The sequence below is a fragment of the Nyctereutes procyonoides genome, unplaced genomic scaffold, assembly GCF_905146905.1.
Source record: "Nyctereutes procyonoides isolate TBG_1078 unplaced genomic scaffold, NYPRO_anot_genome, whole genome shotgun sequence".
NCBI classification, from domain to species: Eukaryota; Metazoa; Chordata; class Mammalia; order Carnivora; family Canidae; genus Nyctereutes; species Nyctereutes procyonoides.
The window spans coordinates 37,929,438-37,949,503 of NW_026575134.1; the positions used below are offsets into that span (position 1 = coordinate 37,929,438).

At 43.6% G+C, this 20,066-nt stretch overlaps 2 protein-coding genes across 2 annotated transcripts; both read right to left on the minus strand.

Moving 5' to 3' along the window:
* Positions 1 to 312: 312 nt before the first annotated feature.
* Positions 313 to 1,257, minus strand: LOC129494411 (olfactory receptor 9Q2-like). Its single transcript, XM_055301306.1, has one exon. It carries the CDS (start codon positions 1,255 to 1,257, stop codon positions 313 to 315), a length of 945 nt encoding a protein of 314 aa, XP_055157281.1.
* Positions 1,258 to 10,885: 9,628 nt separating this feature from the next.
* Positions 10,886 to 11,818, minus strand: LOC129494186 (olfactory receptor 9Q1-like). The gene has a single exon (XM_055300939.1). The coding sequence runs from the start codon at positions 11,816 to 11,818 to the stop codon at positions 10,886 to 10,888; it is 933 nt and encodes a 310-aa protein (XP_055156914.1).
* Positions 11,819 to 20,066: the final 8,248 nt, after the last annotated feature.

The following is a 20,066-nucleotide window of genomic DNA, read 5'->3' on the forward strand; positions in this document are numbered from 1 at the left end:
TTAGGTGCTGTGCTAGGTGCAGTGCTAGGTGCTTGGCTAGGCACTGCACACCACAGAAATGAATCTCACAGATAAAAATGCTTCGCCCCATGTAGTCTACTTTTTAATTGTTGAGATTGAGACAACGTCGAATATGCAGCATATAGTATATCAGATGGTGGCAAGTATTTCATAGAATAATAAGTCAGGAAGTGGAGAGGGGAAGTTCGGGTGCAATTTTAAGTAGGGTTGCCTGGGAAAGTTTCCCCAAGTAGGTGCTACTTGAGGATAGGATGGAGAAACGAAGGAAGAACATATTTGGCAAGAGTCCATCTAGGGCCTTCCAGAAGCCTTTGGCCTGTTCAGAGCTTTCCTAAGGGCCTCCTTCACTTCCTTATTCCTCAGACTATAGATGAAGGGGTTCAGCAGAGGGGTCACCACTGTGTAGAGCACTGACACCACTCGGTCTCCCTTGGAGGGCTGGTCCTCGTTACCTCGCAGGTACATGAAGATGAGGGTGCCGAAGAAGAGGGACACAGCCGTGAGGTGAGAGGCGCAGGTGGAGAAGGTCTTGGCCCGGCCCCCCGCAGAGGGGATCCTCATAATGGCCACAACAATAAACAGGTAGGACACCAAGATCGCCACCACACAAATAGGCATGACAAAGATGGCAAACACAACAATGACCACCTCCTGGGTGTAGCTGTCCCCACAGGTCAGCTTTAACAGAGGGGGAAGGTCACAGAAAATAAAGTCAATCTCGTTGTCCCCGCAGAAGGAGAGGGAGAAGGCTGTGACTGTTCGAACAAAGGCGCTGGAGAAACCAGCCCCATAAGCCCCAGCCACGAAGCCCCAGCGCGCCTTCTCGGTCATGATGGTGACATACAGCAGGGGCCTGCACACGGCCACGTAGCGGTCATAGGCCATGAGGGCCAGCAGGTAGCAGTCGATGGAAGCAAAGAAGGTGAAGAGGAAGAACTGAGCAGCGCAGCAGGTGTAGGACAGCGCTGCCCCCCGCTGCAGCAGCACCGCCAGCATCTGCGGCACGATGGTGGATGAGTAGCAGATGTCCACGAAGGACAGGTGGCCGAGGAGGAAGTACATCGGGGTGTGCAGCCGGCCATCCACTCGGATCAGAAGGACCATCCCCGCATTCCCCAACAAGGTGATGACATAAAACCCCAAAAACAGCAGGAAGAGAGGAAGCCCCCACTCAGGACGCTCGCTGAATGCAGTGAGGAAGAACTCGGTCACGATGGTGTGGTTCCTCCTGGCCATGTGCCTGCGGAGGACTGACAGGAGAGCCAGGTGAGGGGGCTGGAGGCAAGTGCAAGTCATCGCAAGTAAGAAAGCTTTAACCAGGGTATCTGAGGGGAGGCACTGGACTCGAACCAAGTTTGGGGTCTAACTGGAAATGGACAAACACAGAGCTCACTATAAGGTAAGATAAAAAGTTGGGCACCTGGGTGGCTCAGTATGTGAGGCATCCAACTCTTGGTTTTGGCTCAGGTCACGATCTCAGCGGCAAGAGCTCAGGCCCCACGTCCTCTGGGCTTGGTTCTGGTAGGTGGGGGGGAGTGGAGTCTGCTTAAGATTCTCTCTCTCCCTCTGCTCCTCCCCCACTTCTCTTCCTCTCTAAAAAACAATAAAATAAAAGTGATGAATGCTTCAATTACACTAAGAATGGACAGCAAGTGATTCCCTGACTTACAAGTCAGCTCTTATATTTGCAACCCTGTCCCCAATTAGCTGTTTGATCTTAAACAAGGCACTTAACCTCTCTGAACCTCAATTTCCTCTTCTGCCAGAGGGGGATCATAATATCTGCCCTACTTACCAGATGAGGTTAATGCAAAAATGCATTGGAAAGCTAAAAGCACTGCATGTATATATGGTAGCTATTTAAAATTTTAAATGAATGTTTTAAGGAAGGAAAATTTATATTCTACGAACAAAGGAGCATGAACCAAAAAAAAAAAAGTTTAAAAAGCCCATTAGCAATCAGCAATGGGCTCCACTTGTAGGAATATTTCTATTCTCAGTCTAAAAGCAGGCATGTTTAACAAATAGCTATTATCCTAATTAGGGGTGGCTGGCTTATTAAGGGTTTTTCATTTGTTGTTTTTGTAAGTACTAGCAATAACCTTGGAAGCAAAACAACCACCATAAGCTCCTTTCAGCACCTAACAAAACATAGTAAGCACTATTTGGTTGTTCTCACCATCCTGGAAAACAGCAGTAGTGTGATAACAGCATCCAAATTTGAAAGCAGAAATATTTCTGCACTCTGGTGTCTTAGGCTTGTTAGAGGATTCTCGGCTAATGGATGTGAAGTCCTTATAGGGTTCTAGAACAGGGATGTAAAGGAGGACTTTGATTCTATTTGATTACCTGATGCACCAGCGGCCAGGCCAATATGGAGCAGAGCCATTAGCAAAAATAGCAAAGGAAAGAAGTTAGATCTGGAAGCTGCTGGCTGGGCATGGACCATCATCACCTGAATCTCTCTTTGTTAATGCCTTCCTCCTTCATGTAGCATTTCCTCTGCCGGTAACCCACCGATCCAGAGGAAACCTGTGTTCTAGATCACCCACACAAGATGTGTGACCCTAGGCAAGTCACTTTTCCTTTCTGAACTTCATTTACCTTGTCTGTGTCCCCTCTCAATAAACAATGATACAGCATGAGTCAATAATCATAGCAACCAAGGTGAGGTGAGGTGGCTTCCAGACCTCTCTATCTGTCCTCACTTCATGGAGTCTCTCTCTTTCCTCTCACCTTTGGCAAAATAGTAAATCCCTGACACTAGAGCTTCCTGGGACTTTGTCAGACTCAGACAACATAACAGGTCTAGAGGGGCTAGCCTTTCTTGCTGAGCTTCTGATCCAGGAGTAGACCTTGCTGGCGGTGCTTCCTATATTCACTGCCCCAGCATCATGCCTGAATTGGTCCCTGAGGGGAGTCTCCAGGGAAAGGCAATTTATCCTCATGTGACTTCTAGCAAGGTGTCTAAGATCTTTGAGGATGTCTCTCTAATTTCCAACTCCAAAAGCCTCATCCCACGTCCTGCTGTCACTCAGCAGCATCCAATGGGGCTGGTTCCTGGTCTTGCCACATTTCTGCTTTGTGCCAAAAGGAATGTGCTCTTTTGAAGTTTTCCTATATCTCAGTTGGGAATTTTGTCAAGGGATTTGCCCACTGCCACTCTAGCCAGCTCTGACTTGATCCCAAAAGGAGACTGTTTTTTAAGTGTAAGCTTTTACTTTCCATCACCAAGAATTGGTGACTCTGAAAGTTCACCGTTTGGCAGAAACAGAATCATGCAAATGTGGAGTCACGAGAAAAATTGTTGGGGAGGCAGATGTGTGAGTGGTAAACAAACTTCTACCAGGCAAACAGCAAATTCTTTATGGTGATTGAGCTCTCCTCCATAGTACTGGTTCTCAAACTGGTTCTCCTGGTGCATAAGAATTGCCCAGGGAATTTATTTAAAACATGAATACTATCATCCCACCTCCAGAAATTCTGATAGAGTGCCTCTGCTGCCACGGGGCGCAGACTTCTACATTGTTAACAGGCATCCCAGGTGGTTCCAGGGAGGAAAATACGTTTACTGTTCTCACAGGTTTGAAAATCCCTGCAGACTGTATCGCCCATGTGGAAATTCATATAGCATAGCAGCATATTAAATGATCCATGAGGTCCTATAATTAAGAAACTTTGCCAACGCAGGGCACCTGGGGGGCTAGTCAGTTAAGCATCTGACTCTTGGTTTCGGCTCAGGTCTTGTTCTTGTGGGTTGCGAGATTGGCCCCACCTTGTGTTCTGTGCTCAGTGCTCAGCAGGAAGTCTGCTTGGGGGTTCTCTCCCTCTGCTCCCCGCATGCACACATGTGCCCTCTCTCTCTGGAATGAATAAATAAATATTTATTTTAAAAAGGAGAAGAAACCTTGCCAACATTCTTAACCCACTGTTTCCCAAAAATATTTGACCACAGAGCCTTGTTTTCACTGAGAGCAGGTTAGCAACTTTGCAGAATTTGAGTTCCTTATGCATTACAGCTCTGAAAAAGTTCAGCAGTTGACCAAATGCCAAACAGCAAAGCCATAATCATTCCAAGAAAAGGCATCTCCTGATGACTCATCATCTTGAAATCTGGCTCCATTAAGTCTCTGCAGACTGGCTGCCCCAAAAGCAATGGCTCCTACTGTGAAAGACTTTGGGAGGGGGTCAGGCAGGCAGTAGCATCCTTCCAGACAAATTCCTCAGGAGCTTTTTAAAAAAGACTTATCTTTCAGTTCTGAAGAGGGTCCCATGGCTGATCTCCTGCAGCCACTTCTTCCCCAGGAGAAATAGGCTGCTGAGACCATCAGAACCCTACTTTCAGGAAGCTATGGTACAATTTTAAACTACCATCAGATAATTAGTAAGACTTTAGTCACCATGAGGCCAGCCTCAAAGCAGAATGGACCTCAAAGATTGTAGACCCAAATGTCACACTTGTGAATATTGGGGTCTATATAATACAGTAAGGGAAGTTTAGAGGTATGTTGCTGAGAACTACAGATATGACCAACTTGTCTCCTGATTTAGAAATTCAGGGCTTGGTGGTAGCTGAACCAAAATGTGAAAGGGAAATCCAGTAGAATAATAATAGCCCAATAAAAGACCATGTAAGTGGCTTACTATAAGCCAGCTGACTCTTCTAAGATGATAAATGATGATGATGATGATGATGATGATGATGATGAAGATAGATAGATAGATAGATAGATAGATAGATAGATGATAGATAATTAGGTAAAAAGAAAGATAGATGGATTAGCTGATTGAATCCATGCAACAACTCCATGAGTTAGGTACTGTTACAATCCTCATTTTAAGGGGATAAGAACATGTAGGCAGACAGTTGAAGCAGATCATCAATACTGCCAAAGTGAGGGGCAGAGCCAGAGTTTGAATCCAAGCAGTCTGGCTCCAGAATGCCTACTCTTAACCTCTATACGTTATTGCAAACCCTCATGAGGATGTCTCTGAACCCCATATTTGGGGTCTTTATATTCTTTCTAGCCTTTTAGAAAAGAAGGACTGGCCCTAGAATGGGACCTATATTGCAGAGTATGCAGATTATCATAGAAAATTCTGAGAGTACTTGGCCAGGCAGTATAACAGCCCCAGAGAAAGGATGGACTCAGCATTGCCCTCAACCCCATATGACCTCACCCTTCTAAGGGCAGATGATTGGATGAGGAGAAAACCTGACCTGAGCTGATCGCAGGAATAATCCTTTCTTCCTCCAAAAGGCTCTTTTCTTGAACTACTTTAAGTGGGTATCTGTTTCTTGTGGCTAAGGAGTCACATCTCACAATCTGCAGGAGGAGTTAAGAAGATAAGTTTGGGTGTAAGGAGGACATGTCTTCAGTATTTACCCTGGGATCCATCTCTGTTATCTTCCACCACCCATGGTGGATCTCATGCCAGTAATTCAAGGTTGAGGACTGCTGTGGGCCCATAAATTTACTTTGGAAGCACTTATCCTGATGTGACAGTTCATCATTGTTTTCCCCACCCTCGCTTTACGTATTGTGGAACTGCTGGATTTTTAGAGGATCCCATAAGATCTAGAACTACAGGGGACATTAGAAGTTAAATGGCCTGAGCTTTCCAATTCATAGGCAAACAGGCTGCAGTCCCCAAATGGGAAGATAGTCAGTGGTTGGATCAGTTCATTTGATTTCCAACCATAACTTTTCAAGGCCGAACTGGATAACTGGCACCTTACCCAGTGCCTCCTTACTTCTCCCAAATACAGAAAAGGCCCCAAATAAAGATGACCAGATAATCAAGTGAGTTTTTCATGATTCAGTTCTAATTCTTAAAAATGCATTATCTGCCCTTCCTAAACCCTGGTACAAGTCTCTGCCACTGCTTCCTTGATAGTTGTCTCAAAGTTTTCTTGGAGCTTCTATATCTGAACTTCCCAAAATGGTGGAGTTAGAACTTTAGGGATCTAGTCGAGCTCCTCATAAATGTGGAGAATGAGATCCTAAAAGTCATTCTGGGCTTCTCGATGAAGTCTTTCTTCTCAGTTGTAAGCCACAGAAGCCCAGCACCTAACATGCCTGAAACACACAAATGAATTCACTTCAAGACTCTTAAAACCTTGGGAAGTGCAGAGGAGGGTGCAGTTAAACATTAGGAACAACTGGGACTGGTAACTCTCATGAAAAAAAAAATTTCTCTAGTGTCCATAATGGTCTCTATCAGCTTTAGTTTTTCCCAACCCAACTTCTTCCACAAAGTAGAAAAAAAAAAATGGCCAATGGTTATGTCCACCCCTCACATGCCCCAGCTTTTCCACCACAGAAAAGATGAAAATCACTTTTTCTGGTGCCAAGTTAAAAAAAAAAATTCTAAGGAAGGCCTCAGACGTCATATGGCCAAGGGACAAGGTACCAGGATTGGCCTAATGTTGGTCAGGTGCCTACCTCAGGGCCAGTCAGTGGAATCCAGAAAGATGGGCTCTACAGAGAAGCAGAAGTGCTCATGTGAACTCAGATTCCCAGATAAGAGGGGATGCTAGTCTGCTTCTAAGCACCAACTTGGGGAAGCAAGAGGCATTAGAGCTGGAAGTAGATGTGTCGCTGTTGTTTAAACAGTTCATGTTTATATCCTCCCGACAGATCTAACTACCATCAACAGAGCATTGGAAAGACAATTGCTGTTTGATGATGTCTTTAAGCTTTATGCCTGACCACCTAAGGCCCATGCAAAGTGTGCAGAGTTCATCTCTGGCCACTCCACCTTCCTTGGTTTGAGGCCCAGTCCCACACTTCTCCATTACATAGGTTCAGGTGCTCACTCATCCTAACCTTTGCTCAGGGAGGGCTCCCTATCAAACAAAGTGGGTGGTGATGCATTATGTGGGTCCTCTCCTCAAATACTTTATACTTTAATAGGGTTAGAGGCCGGATATATAGAATGTCAGACCACAGAGGGGCTCTTAGAATTCTCATATTCCAGCCTCTCCCCAATTTTTCAGGTGGAGAAATTGAGGTACAGAATTGGGAATTCCCTTATGGAAGGACACAGAGCTAGTTAGTGACAGTCACCACCCAGCATTCTTTCTATCAGCCTCTGGTCTCCAGAAAAGAAAGCCACACAAGCTGATTTTAAGCAAAGGAATGGAAAGCAAAGAAAGGGGATCAAGAGGGAATCATGCCCCTTCTTGATTTCTTGCAAATTATGCCTTATTGCTCATGTCTACTGCAATCAATGTATGGTAATATCTACTAACTGGGGCTGCCCCTAGAAGAGCTATGGTTTTTCTTTCTCCACCTCTTGGACCAAGCAGTGTGGTCCCCAGGACCTCTCTTTCAGGTCTGAAGCAAAAAAGGCTGGGAAACTCTCCTGAAGCCACCAGAGAGCCCATGATACCAATAAGTCCCTTCTTTGAGAGCTCCTGGAGGACCTGGCTTCCTTCCTTCTGGCAGGCACTTGAGGAGGGGTAGGGGAGGCAGCCAGCTGAGTTCCAGGCAGGAGACCAGGAGAGTGTGGGTAGAGTATTATACTCACCATCCCCTTATTGAGCTGGATATCCAACATCTCTCCAGAAGACCTTTTTTATTACCCTTTTAGGTATTATAGCCACATTCAGAACCTTCCCACAGATGGTATTTTCTGGTCTGAATAGCATAGTATGCTTTATGCAGATTTTTGAATGATTTAATCAACTATATATTTTCTATTAAAACAGGATTTTTAAAGTTAAAATATCTCAACAAAAAGAATCACAGTTTGTTTTATTTGAATGACTTCAACACAAGATGTAGCAAGATGTAAGAAAATACCAACACCTATTTACAACCAGGTAACCTTCAGGTTATCAACTACTCTTTTTTTTCATTTTTATTTATTTATGATAGTCACACAGAGAGAGAGAGAGGCAGAGACATAGGCAGAGGGAGAAGCAGGCTCCATGCACTGGGAGCCCAACGTGGGATTCGATCCCGGGTCTCTAGGATCACGCCCTGGGCCAAAGGCAGGCGCTAAACTGCTGTGCCACCCAGGGATCCCCAACTACTCTTTTAAAATATCTAATGTAGGGGTGCCCAGGTGGCTCAGTTAGTGAACCATCTGACTCTTGATCTCAGCTCAGGTCTTGAGCTCAGGATCAGGGGTTCAAGCCCCTCATTGGGCTCCACACTGGGAAGGGAGTCTACTTTTAAAAAATAAATAAACAAAATAAAAATACCTAGTTTAACTCTGTCTGTACTTCTATACATATGTGGATACCTCAGGATATTTTTCTTTTTTTAATTTAAATTCAATTAGCCAACATATAGTACATTAGTTTTAGAGGTAGAGGTCAGTGATTCATTAGTTGCATATAACACCCAGTGCTCATCACATCACGTGTCATCCTTAATGCCCATCACCCAGTTACATTTGTCTTGACCATCCCTGAGCTCTCTATATAGAGTAAAAGTGTATGACATCCCCTATAGAACACTGGGGCTTTATGGCCACTAGTTCCTACAGACAGTTCAGTTGGCCCCTTCCTCTTAGACAGCAGCCTTCAACTACCTGCTTAGAATTCCCCCTGCTTAGAAGGAGTTGTCTCCTTAGGCCTGGAAGCTCATTCTCTTAGCATTTACTTTCAATTCATGGTGTGCTCCATGCCTTCCAGAAGATTCCAAGAGAGCAGATAGCTATTTGGCATACTGCTCTTATTCATACAGATCCCATGTTGTCTTTTCAATCAGGAGGAAACTTCGCATAACTGATCTGAGCTTTCTAAGCCCTTCCTTAACTTTTGCCACCACGTATAACACAGTTGACATGGAAGCAATCTATCAACCATCCCTCTTGTAGAGCTGTGGATTTTCAACCTGGGCTTTCATAACCAGACAAACCACCATTAAATGGATCGAGTATTTCTTGTGACAATTATAATATATATTTTAAATCATCCTGTCCTCTAGAAATACACATAACATCTTTGAAGATTTTAATGTGTTTTATTTTACTGCAGGTGATCTTAAATTGAGTATCCTTTGTACAAGTTCACCCTGGATCTTCAACTTTTCATTTAGCTGCTTCTTCCAATTTAAAATCCTGCTACTGGTATTCTCTGCTTTTCAAAAGTTCACGTTGCCCCCCTTTGCTTTTACAAAAGACCTGTTTTTGGCTAACTGAAAGAAATCCAAAGAGCATTTTCCCTCTTACAAAAAATGACAAAAGGCTAAAATAATGTTCAGCAGACACCCCGAAGAGCCAGAGCAGCCCCACTAAGCTTCCTCCCCAGGAACTACACTCAGCTGCTCAGCATCAAGCCACCATAACTCTGAACTGTGTCTGTGAGCATCTGTGCTTTATCTCAACTTATTCTGCATATCTATTAGCAAGATATGTCCTAAGGTATCAGAAAAGCCTAGGAGAGGTTATTTTGGTGATCTGGAAATGCTCAAAAAATTTTTCATATAAACTAGTGGTAATTGCTTCTTTGCTTTATGCCAATTTTGGCTTAAGAAAGGTTTCATAACAAAAAAAAAAAAGAAAGAAAGGTTTCATAGGAGGCCCTACTTTCAGATACCACAGCAGAGCTATACTGGAATCCCAGGTATGACACTGCATTTTTGGCTGGTTGAGTTTGGAATCATCCCTCGTTTGCAAGATACCGTCACCTCCCTTTTCTCTTCCATGATGGTTTGCATCATTCATATGCCTGGGATCTTGTCTTTTGATATCCAAGGGACAGGGAGAAAAGGAGTTTGACTTCCAGGAATAAGAATCAATATAATAACAGAAAATGAGATGTGAGTGGCCTGTTCCTCTTAGTGCCTTGATTGAGCACCTGTGAGTTAGAGAAGTGAAGATCAAGACCAACAGACTCTGAAAGCCTTCAGACACGGGTTGAGCTATTACAGACACAGGCATCCGATGCAGGATAACCCCTTCCAGCCCACCTGTGAGTGGAATGCAGCAGTGCTCTGCCTCTCTGAGATCAAAAACTGTAAGGACGTATAGTCTATATTGATGATACACACACTGCAGATACTCTTGTGGGCAGTGGGAATGGTATCAATTCACAAAGTGGATTCTCAGCAAATAATATGACATGTGGGGGCTGGAACAGGTGGGGAAGAAGGAAGAACAGGATATACTTCCAGTGGTGATCAGAATTGACAGGCATGTCATCCTAGGAAATTTTTTGGTGATTCCTGTCAGGCACTCCTATAAACTACTGCAAGAGTCTGAAGAATACTTTGAGCAGGGTCAGCTTTATTAACTGGACCATCGAACTACTACTTTAATCATTAAACATGAATGCAATCTAAATGTTGAATCCTAATTGATGACATAATTCTGAAGTGTATCGGAGTGAAGAGTACTGATACTGATATCAGCAACTCACTGTGAAATGCACTTTTAAAATAAGATGAATTGGAAGACGAATTAGTGGATGGGTAAATGAATATCTGTGATAAAGCAAATATAACAATATACTGGCAACAGCAGAATCTAAGTATTGTGTATAAAGAGTTCACTATGCATTATTTTCAACATTTCTATATGATGGAGATCTTTCATAGGAAAGTCTGCAACAACTGCCATCTTGTTTTATAGTCACAGACCTGTCATGTGCCACATCTGGATTACCCAAGATTTAACTGCACATCCATTTGTCATTTGGCCTGGAAGTTAGAGCTCTTCTCCCAATCTTCTTGCGGGTAGCCTCATCCTTTTCTTCTCTTTTCTCTCTGGAACTAAAAGTTCTGGTTCCTTTTTATACCTTGTACCATGACACATCTATTTAAACATTGAGCGTGCCATGAATAATGAACGTCCAGAACACTGGCACTGTAGAAGACATGATTCTCAGGATTTTCCAAGTTGGAAATGATCAGTACAACTCAGCTCTTTCGAGAACTTTCCTCAGGGACTCCTTCACTTCCTTATTCCTCATGCTATAAATGAGGGGGTTCAACATGGGGATCACTGTTGTGTAGAACACAGACACCACCCGATCCTCCTGTGAAGAGTGGCCAGAGTTATCTCTGAGGTACATGAAGATGAGGGTGCCGAAGAAGAGGGACACAGTCATGAGGTGAGAGGCACAGGTAGAGAAGGTCTTGGCCCGGCCCCCCGCAGAGGGGATCCTCATGATGGCTACAACAATAAACAGGTAGGACACCAAGATCGCCACCATGCAGGCAGGGATGACAAAGATGGCAAACACAACAATGACCACCTCCTGGGTGTAGCTGTCCCCACAGGTCAGCTTTAACAGAGGGGGAAGGTCACAGAAAATAAAGTCAATCTTGTTCCCACAGAAGGAGAGGGAGAAGGCTGTGACTGTTCGAACAAAGGCACTGAAGAAACCAGCCCCATAAGCCCCAGCCACGAAGCCCCAGCGCGCCTTCTCGGTCATGATGGTGACATACAGCAGGGGCCTGCACACGGCCACGTAGCGGTCATAGGCCATGAGGGCCAGCAGGTAGCAGTCGATGGAGCCAAAGAAGGTGAAGAGGAAGAACTGAGCAGCGCAACAGGTGTAGGACAGCGCTGCCCCCCGCTGCAGCAGCACCGCCAGCATCTGCGGCACGATGGTGGACGAGTAGCAGATGTCCACGAAGGACAGGTGGCCGAGGAGGAAGTACATCGGGGTGTGCAGCCGGCCATCCACTCGGATCAGAAGGACCATCCCCGCGTTCCCCAGCAGGCTGATGACATAAATGGATAGAAACAGGAGGAAGAGAGGAAGTCCCCACTCAGGACAGTCGGTAAATGCAATAAGGAGGAATTCACTCACCAAGGTGACATTCTTCTCTGCCATGGAGCTGGAGGTACCTGATGCGGCTAAGGACAAGAAGCCAGGTCAGAAGCTGTAAATAGGACTGACCTGATTTCTAGCTTATGTTCATTTAGCCAGTGCTATGGGCGAAATGTGCCACCTGCTGTGTGGGACTTCAGAGATGACTGGTCTTGGCTCCTGCCTTCAAGGGGATTCTGAGAGACAGAGTCATCATATATGTCAAGAAAGCCATGCATGTGAACATTTCAGAAGAGGATTGCACATTCTCCCACCTTTATTGCTAGTTAGCTGTGAGCTCCTGTGAGTCAAATGACCATTTTAAAAATCTTTTAAAATATTTTATTTAAATTCAATTTGCCAACATATAGTATAATACCCAGTGCTCATCTCATCAAGTGTCCGCCTTAGTATCACCCAGTGACCCGCTCCCCCATCCACCTCCCCTTCTGCAACCCTTTATTTGTTTCCCAGAGTTAGGAGTCTCTCATGGTTTGTCTCCCTCTCTAATTTTTCCCCATTCAGTTTCCCTCGTTTCCCTTATGGTCCCTTTCACTATTTCTTATATTCCACATATGAGTGAAACCATATGATGATTGTCCTTCTCCGATTGACTTATTTCACTCAGCATAATACTGTCCTTAACCAAAATTTCCTGGTCACTCCAATAGGGGCTGATACATCCTGTCTACCAGGAGAATATCTATCTCAGGGCTTTGTTGCTTTTTCTCTAAGACCACAGTTCTTCTCTTAGTTCAAACCCTCGTCATCTCTTGCCTGGATCAAAACCACAGCAGTGCAACTAACAGCTCTCTCTGCCTTCAGACACACTCCTTGCCAAATCTTGCTCTTCATTGCAGCCAGAGTAATCTTTTAAGATTTTAATTAGATCACACCTTATTCCCCTGTTAAAATCCAGCTCTGGTAGCCCATCGCAGGTAGTACAGGATGTTCTGCAGACCCCTCAGCATGTCAGGGAAAACCCTCCACAGGGTCCTCCCTCCCTACTTCCCTGGGCCCCTTGCTTACCTCTTACAGCTCACACCTGGGGCCACACCCCATTCTCTCACACGACTCTTCTGCCACACTGGATCATTTACAGCTTCTCTAATCCCCATGTTCTCTCTCATCCTTGTGCCTTCTACAGGCCACCCCTTCTGGCAAAACACCTTATATTTCCCATCCCCAGGGTCGGATCATACGTCTCACAAAAAAAAGTCTCTCTTGAGTCTGTCTTCATTGGGTCTAATATGCCTTTGTAGAATAAATGAAGTTGTCAAATAAGATACAAAGTACCTTGCAAAGGGAAAGGCTCTATACAAATGTTCAAGTGATTATTTTCATTTTCTGAAAATGTTTAAAAGCAAAAAAAAAAAAATGTCGTGAAAACCAATCAACATTCACAGAGATCTTAAGCCATGCTTAGGCTTCATCTTCCATTCTCAATCTAACAAGGAGCTTCCTTAACAGAAAGCCACTGACTTAATTAGAGCCTCTTAGTTTGCCAAAAATTTATTTTATAAGAACTGATATTGTCCTTAATAATAGAAACACAGAGATAGAAACTATTCTAAATGGGGGCACCTGGATGGCTCAGTTGTTAAGTGTCTGACTCATGATTTTGGCTAGGGTCATGATTTCGGTCAGGGTCATGGGATCGAACCCCACATGGGATGCCCCACTCAGCAAGGATTCTGCTTGAGATTCTCTCTCCCTCTCCTTCTGCCTCTCCTCTCTCTCTCTCTCTCTCAAATAAAAAAATACATATTTTTTTAAAAATGAAAGAATTATTCTAAATTATTTCAGTATTAACTCATCTAATCCCCATGACCACTTTCCAAAGTAGGAACTTTTATTATCCTCATCTTACAGATGAATCTGGAAACAGACCGAAGGAGATGATGTCACATGCCCAACACTGCACAGCCAGTAAATAAAACTGTCATTAAGAAGAACGCTGAACACAGAAACACTATGTGTATCATTACTGGGCTTTGCACACATTACATGTCTGCTCCTCTGGCCCAACTGGACATGCCATGATAGCTGCGCAGCAGTCAACTCCTTTCTGAAAGCTGATGGGGACTTTTTGTGCTAACGGACAGAAAGTCCTTGGCAGAGTTGCAATGCAGCAAGATAAAGAAGATATTTGATCATCTTTAAAGCATTAGATCTTGGCAGCTAGTTGAACTGATGTACTGGGGCGGGGGGAGGGGAGTGTGGGGGGAATTATAAATAAAAGAAATTGGATCTGGGGATCTGAACTGAGCATGAACCAAGAAAACTGGATCCGTTCTCTCCCTTGAATCTCACTCCACCTTTACCTGGCCAGCCTTCTTCTCTCTGCATCCTAAGACGTCATTAGTCTTCCACGGCTCATAGCATCCTACAGGTATAGGGGAAAGACTACCACTCTGGGCAGCAGGAGGCCTGAGTGGTTCCTGCCCTCCCATACCTGCTCATCTATGATGATGAACAGGTGACTTAATCTCTTAGGGCCTCAGTGTCCTTTCCCCTCCCCCCACACTCCACTCACACACAAAACATAGTGAATCAACCTAGGAACAATCATGTCGTAGCTATTTGAATGCCAGTGCCTCATCTTCAACCGCCTTGCAAGTTCTGATCTGTCAAGAACTCTCTTCTCTCTGCCCTCAACCTGTTTTCTTGATCTGGGAAATCTGGTTACAAGGAATATCTCACCCTGGTTTTTGTTCAGTTGCAGGCTGGGATAGAAGAAGCTGGAGACCAGCCTCTTTCTATGGGCTCTTGGCTCTAACACAATCCCCTTTAGGGGAAGACACTAATAGTTGGTATAAAAGCTCTAAAGTCCCCAGTCGGTGGCTAAAGTGGTGTCTAAGGAAAGGCAATTATTGCTCACGTGGATTTTTAATGAGGCTCCTGGTCCCAGTTCCAGCCCCCAAAGCCTTGTGACATGCCCACTGCATGAGGGATAAAAGTCCTGAATCCTGGTTCTGCACAGTGCCCTGAGGAGTGAGACGCCTCTAGTCTAACTTCTCCAGTCAGAACCATGTCAGAAATCATGCCCATTGCTACCCTTGTCATAGTGGCCATATCCTACAAGAAGGGTGTTTTTAAACAGAAGGTTTTCATCTGCATAATCCAGAAGCACAAGCCCAGGAAGACCTCAGAAGACATGTTGTGTCTTCTAAATTTGCCCTCCCTAGGGGTGGAATGTTTCATTAAGTGTCAGGCTCTCACTCTCCCTCTTACTCACTCTCTCTCTTAAAAGCAAATAAAACTATGGGGAAAAACAACAGCCTAGTATATTGCCCAGAGGAGAAACTGGCAAGTTCTTTCTGTTGGCATGGCCAGCAATCTGCATCTTTGACACTGTAATATTGTTTAAACCCCAAATTCATAAGCATTTTGCCAAGTCACTGAATTTCAACACATTTTAGTTCAGAAAAAGAAATAAGAGTAGCGGGAGGGAGCAAAATAATTGTTCTCTTTGACAGTTAGGAGAAGAGAAAGAAAATCACACCACATAGTTCATTAACCCATTACTGTGCTAAGAATTCTTTAAAAGAGCATGAGATACAAAGTGAAACAGACCTAAAAGAGAAAACACATGCTTCTCCACAAGGAATGTGCAATCTAACAGATAATCATCCATCTGACAAGGTTACAAGCACTAAACTCTTAATCAAGGGGATGTACACAAGGTGTCATGGGGATTCAGTATAAATCAAGATTACTTATAGGGGGAACAGATCAGGGAGGACTTCCCAGAGGAGGCAATAGTTTGGACAGAGGTAGGGGGGCAGGGATGATTGGCAAAACTCTTCAGGAAAGGGAGCCAATGTGAGGAAATTTCCAGGGTCAGGACAGCCTGGGATAATGGGGTGGTACAAGGCAGGTCCAGGACTCAGGTGAGGTGAGTAAGGCACTCATCTTGTATGCAAAAGTTAAGGTGGTACTGAAAACAGTAAACAAGGTATACAATAATGTAAGATAATTAAAAAGTCAAAATTAACGCAAAAAAAAATCTAGGGGGAGCAAAATATCAAGCTTTCAAATAAAGACAGCAGTATCATTGATTGTCCTTCTGCCTCCATCTCTAACGGCTTAGCCCAGCAATGGGACTAGGAGGTGAGCTTGAAAAAGAAGGGCAAGACCAAGAGCTTCCAGGAACAGGTTTAACAAGTGCTTTTTAATCATCTGGATGTATTCCACTTCTTTTCTCTCTGCCCTCCACTTAGGAAAAGAACATGAAGGGAGGTCAATTTAATTAAGATCTAATCCTTGCAGAGACAATCCTCATTTCAAAGCCTTCTCTTTATCTCTCCTCACTAGAGCCCATGGATTGAGAGATAATTCCTCATTTGTATCAATGAGGAAAAAAGGACAAGAGGAGTCCAAGGTCATTAGTTAAGTGGCGAGCGGACTAGAAATTTGGTCTGGCCCATGCATACTGGTTGTTAATGGTCTCTGCCCAGACCACAGCCTGAACTGCCCAAGAGGACATTGTTTTATGACACTTCCCCGCCCAACACACACACATGCACATATACACCAAAGTTCATTAGGTGAAAAGGTGAATCCTCTGGGCTACGCTGTATTAACAAATTACCTTAAAATCACAGTGGCTTTGCACACCATCTGTTTATGTTTTCCCATAGAAAATCCAGGTTAGGTAAGTTGTCCTCCATCTGATAGCTATGATGTTTGAAAGAGGTAGGCACCTGGGGGGGGGGGGGCTCAGTCAGTTAAGCATCTAGGACTCTTGATTTCAGCTCAGCTCATGATCCCAGGGTCATGACATCAAGCACTCAGTTGGGCTCTCTGCTCAGTGTGGAGTCTGCTTGAGATCCTCTCCCTCTGCCCCATCCCCACTTGTGCTGTCTCTCCCAATCTGAAAAAAAAAAAAAAAAAAAGAATGTTAATGCAGGGGATGAGCAGAGAAATGTCATCATACAGGATATCACTAAAAACCAGGCCCCTGGAAGTGGTCTGCCTCACTCCCCTCCACATCCCCAGGGACCAGAATCCAGTCATCCAGTCACATGGCTTCTGCAGGGGATGCTAGATATGCGCAGAAACACATAGATATTTGTGCAAACAAATGTATGGGTTAAAATCTCTGCCATGTCCTACGTTTTTTTTGTGCAGAACAAACTCTAGAACTATCCCCCCCCACCATGTTTCCAAGGACACTCAAGGGCTCACTATTGCCCTCTGTTTTCCTGCATCCACTAAAGCATTGTTGACATGCATGCCCACTTCAATGATTGTTCACCCTTCCCAGGGCCACATCACACCAAGCATAGAGCTTGGCCTTTTTCCTTATTCCTTCATTCTCTAAAGCAAAATTAACATGATGTTTATTTGGGCAACTGGCTGACTTTTAATAAAGATGTTGTAGAAAATGTAAGAGGTTCCTGGTACTAGACAGAAGGGGGAGGGGGATTCCTCAGACATTCCCATCACAGGGAATTTATCACTGGCTGCTCCTCACCGTTGCCTTAAGGCTACCTGTTCCCAAAAAGACCCAAAGATTTCTCTGCTCAGATAATCTATTATTTATATTTCTCTTCTCCTGTTCCTCAGTCTTCCAAATTCCTACCCAACCCAGTCCACTGGAAGAAGACTCAAAATTGTTGAGCCCCACATCGGGGTCCCTGTGCAATGGGAAGCCTGCTTCTCCCTCTCCCACTTGAGCTCTCTGTCACTCTCTCACTCTCTCAAATAAATAAATGAAATCTTTTTTTAAAATTCCAGTTAGTTAACATATAGTGTGATATCAGTTTTAGGTGTACAGTGTAGTGATTCATCACTTACATACAACACCCAGTTCTTATAACAAGTCCCCTCCTTAATGCCCATCACCCACTTAACCCATCCCCCACCCACCACCTCTCCAATAATCCTCAGTGTGTTCTCTATAGTTAAGTGTCTTTTTTGTGGTTTGCCTTTCCTTTCCCCCATGTTCATATGTTTTTGTTTTGTTTTTTAAATTCCACAAGAGTGAAATTATATGGTAGTTGTCTTTTTCTGACTTTTTTCACTTTACATAATACTCTCTAGCTTCATCTACATCATTGCAAATGACAAGATTTCATTATTTTGATGGCTGAGTAATATTCCGATGGATATATACATATATATATATATATATATATATATATATATATATATATATCCCATGTCTTCTTTATCCATTTATCAGACAATGGACATTTGGGCTCTTTCCATAGTTTAGCTATTGTTGATAAAGCCACTATAAACATTCAAGGTGCATGTGTCCCTTTGAATCAGTATTTTTGTATCTTTTGGGTAAATACCTAGTAGGGCAATTGCTGGATTGTAGGAGAGCTCTATTTTTAACTTTCTGAGGAACTTCCACCCTGTTTTCCAGAGTGGCTGCACCAGTTTGCATTCCCACCAGCAGCGCAAGAGGGTTTCCCTCTCTCTGCATCCTCACCAACATCTGCTGTTTCCTGAGTTGTTAATTTTAGCTATTATAACAGGTATAAGGTGGAATTTTATTGAAGTTTTGATTTGTTAATACCTTCAATTTCAATCATACATTAGAGATTCTTAAATTTCTTAATCAAAATGCTCTTTAGGTGTTTTTCTCAACAGAGAGAATTTCGCTTTTTAGGAAAAGAAAATTAGATCAAACCCCAGCTAACATTTAAATTTTTTTCTTACTTTTAGCACACCAAAAAAAGGATTCAGGGCTCAAAGATGTCTGGAAAACTAGGTTATATGAAGCTAAACAATTGTCTTTACTAAAAGATTTCTCAGAGACCTCAGTATAATAATACACTTCACAAATCTCTGAAATGAAGTATATATTATGCAGCACTTCTCAAAAGTATTTGACCATGGAATATTTATTTGGCTACTGTGGTGTGACAAACAACCACAAATTCCGCCGTACATGACAACAAGCATTTATTCTCAAACTCTTTAGTCTATGGATCAGCCAGGATTTGGCTTTCTCAACTTGGCTTTCCTAGCTTGGCCAAGCTAGAGCTTGGCTCTCAATTTGTTTCACATGTTTCTCATCATCTATGGGACAGCAAGCTACCCAGTACATGTTCTTCTTCCAACAACAGCAGAAGTGCAAGTGGGAAAAGCCATATTACCAGAGCACATTTCAAGTCTTTGCTTGCATCAGGGATGCTAATGTCCATCAACCAAGGAAAGTCACTCCTTCGAGTTAAGCATCCTAGAGCAGGGGAGTAAATTCTACTCACAGTGGAAGATGAATAAAGCAAATATTTTCTCAACAATAATCCAGTCTTCCCTATTGTCCATAAACATTCATGTTCTGCCCATCAATCAAATGCCACATACACTTACCACCTCCCTGCAAGCTTAAAAAAAACTACATGATTTGGATCAAAGTTTAGATTGTGTGATCTCTACCAGGTCCAGATGCAGCTTGTCTTGGTCCAGAAAACTATGAACTAAAAAAACAAGTTTTCTACCTGCTCCACAAACACTCAACCTACATTGGTGAGCCAGACAGGATCACCACAGTAAATACACTCATTAGAAAAGGAAAGAATGGGAAGCACGTGGCAGTTACTGGTCCATAGCAATTCTGAAATCCTACTAGGCAGAGATCACCATGTTCCCCTCACCCTGAGGTAAGAAATATGCCTCATGAGAATGTGAATCTCCTGCCTGGTGGTGGGTGGGGGAGTGGGTATTTCTCATGGACGTTAGAGCTTTTTCATATCCCAAAGTGCCTTAATCCTAAATGCAGATAGCCTTTCCTCCTTTTTTAAAAAAGATTTTTTATTTATTTATAAAAGTAAAAGTGAGAGCAAGAGGGAGAGAGCATGAATGGTGGGGAGGGGCAAAGAGAAAGGGAGAAGTGGAATCCATGATGAGCAGGGGCTCAATCCCAGGACATCGTGGGACTCAATCCCAGGACCCTGAGATCACAACCTGAGCCAAAGGTAGCCACCTCACTGACTGAAATACCCAGGAGCTCACCTTTCCTCTTTCAGTTAGGATTCTCTAACCCCTTAGAGTTTACAAGAAAAAAGACATAAATTTTGGTCAGGAGTATGGATCCTAGTATCCAATGGCCTGGACTGGAATCCTGGTTCCATTATTTTCTAGCTGTTTAGTCTTGGAAAATATTCATAATCTCTCTGTATTTCCTGTATATTGAGAATTTTAGTACCAACATCATAAAGTTCTGGAGAAAAAATCAACAAAAAAAGCAATGGATGAGAGAATATAAAGCTACTCTTCAGTAAGATACCTTGTACTTCACCATCAGCAGGCT

Coding starts and splice junctions, on each gene's coding strand:
- LOC129494411 (XM_055301306.1), bottom strand. CDS start 1,257: ATGGCCAGGAGGAACCACACCATCGTGACCGAGTTCTTCCTCACTGCA.
- LOC129494186 (XM_055300939.1), bottom strand. CDS start 11,818: ATGGCAGAGAAGAATGTCACCTTGGTGAGTGAATTCCTCCTTATTGCA.